At 34.8% G+C, this 8366-nt stretch overlaps 1 protein-coding gene across 1 annotated transcript in view; it reads right to left on the bottom strand.

The window, feature by feature from the left end:
• Positions 1 to 8366, bottom strand: part of LOC138175594 (solute carrier organic anion transporter family member 1B1-like) — a 60168-nt gene that overhangs the window by 7925 nt on the left and 43877 nt on the right. The window contains exons 11-12 of the mRNA XM_069106054.1: positions 6872 to 7056; positions 1157 to 1221 (exon numbers count right to left, since the gene is read on the bottom strand). Of these exons, the coding sequence (XP_068962155.1) occupies positions 1157 to 1221; positions 6872 to 7056 (250 nt within the window). The remainder of the gene's footprint in view (positions 1 to 1156; positions 1222 to 6871; positions 7057 to 8366) is intronic.

Below are 8366 nucleotides of genomic sequence, written 5' to 3'. Positions count from 1 at the left end.
ATCTATCTATCTATCTATCTATCTATCTATCTATCTATCTATCTATCGATTTTGCTTTTTGGGAGGGGAAAGGTAGGGCAATTGGGGTTAAGTAACTTGCCCAAGGTCACATGGCTAGTTTTTGGGTTAAGTATCTGAGGCTGGATTTGAACTCAGGTCCTCCTGACACCCCCTCAGGGCCGGTGCACGACCTAGCTGCCCCATTTTGTTTTGTTTTTAATTAGGGAAACATAATTGCGAAATGTTGGAAAAGAGCATTACTTAAAACTATTTGTCAAAAATCACAAGGGGCTGATCTAAATGATCTGTAAGATCCATGTCAACTCTGCCATTCTGCAGTTGTTTAAACTTTTCCCTCATCCCAATTTGAATATTTGTGTTGGTGATCATCCCTGAGCCATCCAGGTTCAAAACTATTCATCTTTGAGTCTTCTATTTCTAGCAACCTCTTTGCAGATCAGCTGAAAGGCTTGTTGGCTGGATCTCCATATCTCTAAAATCTATCTCCTTATCTGTACTCAAAATGACCACCCAAATTCAGACCTTCATAAACTCTTGCCCCAACTACTATAATAATCTCCTAACTGTACTTCTTGACTTCAGTCTCTCTCTTCCCTATTATATCCTTCACAAAATTGCCAAAATAAACTTTCCAATCCATAGGTCTCACCAGTTTATTCTTCTGTTTTTTTAAAAAAAAACCCTTCAGTGTCTCTTTCTAGAACAAAATTTAGTCTTCAGCTGGAATTTTAAAAGCTTCCATAATATGATTCTAAGCAGATGTTTTATTTTTATGTATACTGCTTCCCTTTGAACACTTTTTGTTTTAGCTAACTTGGATCATTAGATATCCTTTTATCTAGCCTTGATTTTTCCTACCTCTGTGCATCCAGTACACTATTTTTCTTGCTGGTAATTCAATTTTCTTCATAGGACTATTGAAGTCTTTCTACAAGGCTAAGCTCAGAATACACCTCACATGTATGCCTCTTGAGGGCATGAATTATGTCTTTTTAGGTCCTAGTATGTCTACTCTCTAAACAACTCCTCCCATTTAAAAATATTTGTTGTATTCAACTTCACAAAAATTTAAGAGCTGATAAGCTTGTAAAAATGCATAAATATGTACACACATATGTATGTATGAATCTTATACCTATTACTCGCAAAGCCAATACATGAACACCCACTGCAAGTGATTTCAGTTCAGGCTCAACAGTCCTAAAATAAAAACAAAGAGATGTAAGATAATTCCAGATTATCAGATTATGTAACAAACAAGACATCATTCTTGGTGCACTTCACATACATGTGATATGGGCAAATCTTCTGACTATATAGTACTCTAAAATGGCCCAATTCCCATTGGCATATGTAAGACAGGACTCAAAAAGTCTTTAAGCATTCCATGGGGACTAAAACTGTCTACTTTTTTTTTTAGTTATTATCTCTCTGCCTCATTGTTTTAATTCTTCTTCTTCTTTTTTTAAAGTCCAGGGATTTTTACCCTACTTTTCAGTTTCAAATTCTTTCCCTTCCCATACTCCACCCAAGTTAAAGGCAAGAAAAATGAAACTACTTATAAATGTGTAGTCACATGAAATGAATCCCCACATTAACTAATTTCCAAAATTTAAAAAATACAGAAAAAGAAGGAAAGAAAGATATGTTTTAGTCTATACTCTGAGTCAATTAGTTTTCTATTTAGAAGTGGATAGCATGTTTTATCATGAGTCTTTTGGAATTATGGTGGATTATTGTGCTAATCAAAGTTACTAAGTCTTTCAAAGTTGATTATCTTTACACTTTCTACTGGTTCTGCTGACTCCATATTGCATTAATTCATACATATCTTCCCCAATTTTTCTGAAAACATCCCTTTCATCATTTCTTATAAAACAATAGTATTCCATCAGTCATATATTATACTTTATTCAACCATTCCCCAATTAATGTGCATCCTCTCACTTTTCAATTCTTTGCTACCACAAAAAGAGCTGCTCTAAATATCTTAGTTCGTATTTGTCCTTTTCATCTTTCTTTGGTGTTCTTTGTGTAAACCATACTAGCACTCTTGCTGGGCCAAAGGGTATGTACAATTTAATATCCATAGGGCACAGTTCCAAATTACTTTCTGAAATGGTGAACTGGTTCCCAGTTCCACCAAAAGTATATTAGTGTGTTCATCTTCCCACACCACTGCCTGTATTTTTCATTCTCTCTTTTTTTGGTCATCTTAACCAAACTGATGTGTGTGAGGTTGTACCTTAAAGTTGTTTTAATTTTATTTCTTCAATTATTAGTGATTGGGAACATTTTTTTTCAAATTACTTTTGATAACTTCGATTTCTTCCTCTGAAATGGAACTGGTTTCCTTTATAATTTCCTGAATTATGTTATCAAGACTCTTTTTTAGTTCATGGGTTTTAGGTAACTCAATTATATCTTAAGTTTTATTATATATATATATATAATATATATATATATAATATATATATATATATATATCTTAAATTATATTTCCTCATTCAATTTTCCAGGTTAGTTGTTTTTCCTATGACATATTTTGCATTTTATTCTTTTTTAAGTCTTTTAACTTTTAAAAATTATTTCTTGATATTTCATGAAGTTACCGGCTTCTGTTTGTTCAGTTCTATTTTTAAGGAGTTTTTTTCCTCAGTAAGGTTTTGTACATCTTTTACTATTTGGCTAATTCTAGTTTTTAATAAATCTTTTTCTTCCATAACATTTTATACCTCTTTTACTAAGCTGTTAATTTTATTTTCATATATTTCTTGTATAGCTCACTTTTTTGTCCGTTTTCCTCTGTATTGTTTATATTTGGTTTTAAATATATATTGCTGTTTGCAGACCCACACATATACATTCTTCTAAGAATTCTTGTAAGCTTGTGTCCAATCTGCATTTTTCTTTGGGGATTTGCTTGTGGATGTTTCTAAGTCATTGTTTTCTTCTGTTTTTGTGTCTTGAGTTTTCCTATCACTATAGTGACTTTTATGGTCAGCTTCTTTTTGTTCTTGTCATTTGTTCATTTCTCCAACCTACTATCAACTTTGGCCTTTATGTTAGTGTTGGGTTCTTCTCACTTCTGGAGAGATGACTGGGTCAAACTTCTATCTTTTTATATCCTTTTGCTATTTTTCAACTCATTCTGGGGAGCCTATATGTTTTCAATGCTTTCAAGATTCAATACTTTTGGGGAGAGGTTTGTTCGCTGGCTTCCTGATGCAATGTCTGTAAGTTTCTGACTCTGGTTTAGGTCTGTTGGATTGTAGGTATGTGTGGTTGAGTTTCAGTAGACTAACTGCTACTACCTTCAATTACTATTAGGCCACTATAAATTTCTGCAGATCCAGAGTGACTGAGATGCTTTGGTATTGGTTACCTGTCCTGATTATTCTAGTGTAGGCTCATATGTAGTGATAAAGATTAGAACTGAGTCCCCTCTTTGCTTTTAAACACAGAGCCACATACCTAAAGTTTTGGAACTTATTCCTTACTCTGTATAAAGATAGTGCCTCTCTTGCTTGGGCAAGACTACTCCATGGATACTCCTTCTCTTCCCTGGAACTGTGACCTGGAATAGGGTAATGGGTGACTGAGTTGCCAGTTGGTACCCATTCCTATTTCCAGAGCTATAAATTTCAAGGGCTCAGAGGTTCCCTGGAATCTCTATCAGCCCTGGTGATTATAAACCTGGTTTTCAGTCTTAGTCCTTTTACTGCCTCTGGGCATTAGAATGTTCCCCATCATTACCATTATTGCTACTATGCTAGCTGTGTTCCTGGCCAGTCCTCATGCTCCATGTCTCAGAGCATGTCTATTTCTGTCTAGCTGTCCTGGGCTGGGAAAAACAACTCACTTTGGATTCTTTTAAGCTTTCCAGATCAGAATTAAACCTAGCACATTTCCCAGGTTTTTGTCTGTTGGATGGACTGGGCAAAAATGCTGACTCTCACTCAACCATCTTGACTCCATTCCATTACATTTACCCTCTGTCTTATTAGTACCCATCTCTATTATGTGAGAAAGGAGTCACAGGAGGTGAGAACATAAAATCTTAGAAAATGTCCAAACCAGACCAGATACATACACAAGTAAAGGATTTTGGAGGTGACATGCTTAAAAGCACAAAATAAACAATTTTTAGTTCATTAGCAAAGTTCAGCATGGAGTTGCTAAAATCTTTGTCTTCTCCACTCACACAATGCTTAAGGTAACTGGAGGGAATCACTCAACTGTGTTTACTGGGTCTAAAACAAATCTATTCTAGCTGATTTGAACAGGCATCTTACTACAGCAGGTGAATCCTAGTACTTCTTCCTAGTGGATTCCCTCAGTTCATCAGCTGTTCCAAACCTTTTCTTCTTTTCTTAAGCCTCTCATTTTATTCCCTCTCCCAATAACTTTTCCTAAGGATCTTGCTTTCATGCTCCACCAAAATAATGAGGCCATCAGCTAAGAGCTCCCTTTTCTATACTCCTCCTCATGGAATATCTCTCTGACATCATCTCACAATAGCTATTCACTTACTATAATATCTGATAATGAGATTTACTGTAATATCTGATAATGAGATGGCCCTTCTGATTGCCAAGGCCTTTACATCATAACTACTTTTGTCTTTGCTAGAAGATTGCCTCCACCATTATCGCCCTTCACTCTCTGATTTTGAACCTCTCTCTATATGTGGGTTCCTTCCTTTCTGCCTACAATCAAACCAAGTTTTCTTCATTCTTAAAAAACATCAACACTAGATCCTGCTTGGTCTTCCAGCAGCCATTCCCTATCTCTCATCCTCTTGAAAAAGACCTTGAAAAAGCAGTCTATAATCATTGCTTCTTCTTTCACCATCTTCTAAACCCTTTGCAATCTGGCATACAACTGAAACTAATTTTTTGAAAGTTGCTGATGATATCTTATTTGGCAAATCTAATGGATTCTTCTCAATAGTCATCTTAACTTTTCTGCAGCATTTGCTAATCCTCATGTCCTCGTGGATACATTCTCCTCCCAGTGCTTTTGTGATGCTGCTCTCTCTGTCTTCCTCCCCCCATCTGTTTCTTTCTGTGTGTTTCTTTTATTTTCTTTCTCTTTCGTAGTCCCTGTTTCTCTGAGTACTCTTCTCAGATTTTTACTCCTTCACATAAATCCCAATGCTTTGTCCTAATTCACAAACACACACACACACACACACACACACACACACAGACACAGATATCTCCCCAGGCTTCTTCTAATTAAATTCTGGTTGCTCTATATTATTTTGAGGGCCATTTTTTTGTTTAGCACTTAAAGTTCTTCATCAGTCAATCCTTTTCTACTTTTTAATCTTCTTCCATTCCACTCTTCTCTGATGCAGCCATATTGGCCTATTTGCTTGTCCTTTCCCACAACATACCAGCTTCCATCTTAGCGACTTTTCACTCTTTCTTCTTCATGCCCAGAGTATTCAAGTGCCACCTTCTCCAGAACATCTTTCTTGGTTTCTTTAGCTTTCAGTGCCATACTCTATATGATTATATTCCATCAATTTTATGCTCATCCAATACCGTCTGACTGATACATGTTGTCTCTCCTATTGAAATGTGAAGACCTTGAGAGCAGGGACTGTTTTTGCTGTGTCTTAGTACCCCCAGAGATCATACAATGTCTGGAACATAATAAGTGCTTAATAAATGTTTGTTAATTGATGCTTTCAATTAATTTGTTATTAATTTTTTACTTTCACATAAAGCAGACAATAATATGGTTTTATGCAGACTCACAGAATAAGAACTGGAAAGGATCCCAGAAGGCTTTTTTTGTCCAAACACAAAAATTCCTTCTTCAACATGTGGTCTTCTTTTTTTTTTGAGGGTGGAAAGGCAAGGCATTGGGGTTAAGTGACTTGTCTAAGGTCACATAGCTAATAAGCATGTCAAATGTCTGAGGTCAAATTTGAACTCAGGTCCTCCTGACTCCAGGACCAGTGCTCTATTCACTAGTTGCCAACATGTGCTCTTCTAAAGAGAAAAGAAATGTGTAGTCCCCTGAGGCAGGCAGTTCCATTTTTTCATTAGTTGTTCTAATTGTTCTAGTTCTAGTTTTTAGGAATTTGTTTTTTATATCAAGCTAAAATCTTCTGGCCAGCAATTTCACCTATTGTTTCAAGCTCTGCATTCTGTAGGCTAAGAAGAAGTCTAGTCCATCTTCCATGCTATGGACATTAAAATACTTGAAGAAGGGTTAGCATTTCATCCTAATTTCTTTTCTCTAGAGTGCATATCCCCAATTCTGAAATAAGCTGATTTCAAAGAGACTCCATCAACCAGTCCTTTCCTTTTTAGTATCATATGCTTAGTTTTAGTCTTCATTATGCTGTTTGTTGCCTCACATATTCAGTGCCTTCCTCACTCCTTTCTTGATGTATTGGTGATATGAAAACTTGAAACTTCTGGAAAATCCATAAGCTTTTGATTATTTATATATTTTAAAGGTATATCACAATGATGATTTAACAGTCTAAATAAATCCACAAATTTTTTGAAAGTCATTATGCCAGCTAATGTTGACATCAGAGTAGGATTTTTACCATAATGTAAAAACTTCCTCTGTATAAAGAAAAAACACAACAACATCCAGGCAAACAAATAAAAAACTACCCCCTCCTCCTCTGAAAGTATCTGTAAGGGAAAAAAAATTTCCCAGGATATAACTCTTGGGAAACACTGAATTCTATTAATCCAGCATTTCTTTATTTTAAGTAACATAAATGAAGTCAATATATATTTTTATCTGTTTGATTCTTAGTAAAACATAGAATTATTTGTGGAATCATATAAACAATGGTGATTTTTACAATACTTACTTGAAAGCCAGCATCATTCTAGGGGAACCTCCTAATCCAATAAAGAAAGAGGTCAAACTTTGCACTATTATAAAATAGAGAAAGTGTCTTGCACATTTATCTTCCCTTGAGCAATGGCCCAACTGAGCTGAATTTTTTATGGATTGGAGATTGTTAGCTTCAATACAGCTACAGTTATGAAAGACCTAAAAATAATTTCAAAATTATTTAAAAATGCATTCATAAAACACAACACTGGATTTAAAACACTTCTTTATATTTAAAAATGAAGCATCCATCAATTAAACTAAATGTTGGAGAATTCTAGAATTTCCTTTGGTAGGCATAGTCTTTCATTTGATCATATTGTCAAGAGTTTGGAGATTATCTTTTTTTTTTTTAAAAGCCCACCAAATCCTTATTTCATAGATAAGAATACCTAAAATCATAGAGGGAATTGAATTGTTTGGAATAATAGAAATAATAAGTAGCACGACTGGAAGATGAGTTCAGGACCTCTGACTCCCAATTCAGGGATCTTTCCACTACCACTGTGATGATTTTTAAAAGTAAATCGTTTCCGAAAAGCCTTAATATATTCTCTATGATCTGCACTATTATTGAAAATTATTTGGAAGCAACTAATACTTTTTTTCTCATTATATTAAAGGATAAATTATCTTGTAATGTCTAAAATGTAAGTGAAGCACCATTAACTGATCATTAAAACTAACTCTATGCTCCTTTTACTCACAGTTAACACCTCATCTCTAGTTATTTTCATTGTAACTTACTCACTTTTACCCATCCCTTCTCACCTACTTCTTATTAAGTAGGACTATTTGGCTCACTGCTATGTACATATATACATTGTTCAAGTAGCTGTTACTGTGTATCAAAATTTAGTGGCATTTATGTATATGTACACATATATGTATAAGTATGAGTATATGTGATTACAATTTTATCTGCACAAACAAAAAAGATGTTTGTTATATTTGTGTGTGTATCATGCAGACAATGGCCTTTTGTAACCTAACTTCCCAGCCAATAGGACCTCTCTTCTTTCTTAAAATGGTCTTGTCTTTATATTGAATATATTTTGCCTACCGTTATATGGATAAAAAAATTAAACAAAAAACATTTGTTGATTATTTATCATGTGCCAAACAATGTGATAGGATTGTGGATAAAATAAAATAGAAAAAGAAAAAAATATATAAAATAAAATATTAAAAAATCTCAAGGATCTTATGTTCTGAATGGAGTATGACTCATATAAGAGTGAGGAGAAACGAGGGGGGTATTTTGTTTTGGAAAGTTACAGGGAGCTTGAATGGAACTACATGGAAATAGGAAATCAATTGATAGACTCATTCCTGGAGCTATGACAAAGTTGCCAGGATTCTTGTTTGAGAAGTAGGTGTAGGAGGGAGCACACAGTTGGTAGCGAGGCATCTGATATCCAGGGAGTGAGGTAAAGCACCACTGAGGCCAGACTTAGAAGTAATAGGAA

This window comes from Petaurus breviceps, unplaced genomic scaffold (assembly GCF_028583685.1).
Source record: "Petaurus breviceps papuanus isolate PSGF00001 unplaced genomic scaffold, PetGlider_PUasm1.0 78, whole genome shotgun sequence".
NCBI classification, from domain to species: Eukaryota; Metazoa; Chordata; class Mammalia; order Diprotodontia; family Petauridae; genus Petaurus; species Petaurus breviceps.
This window is presented reverse-complemented; position numbering and strand designations above follow the sequence as displayed.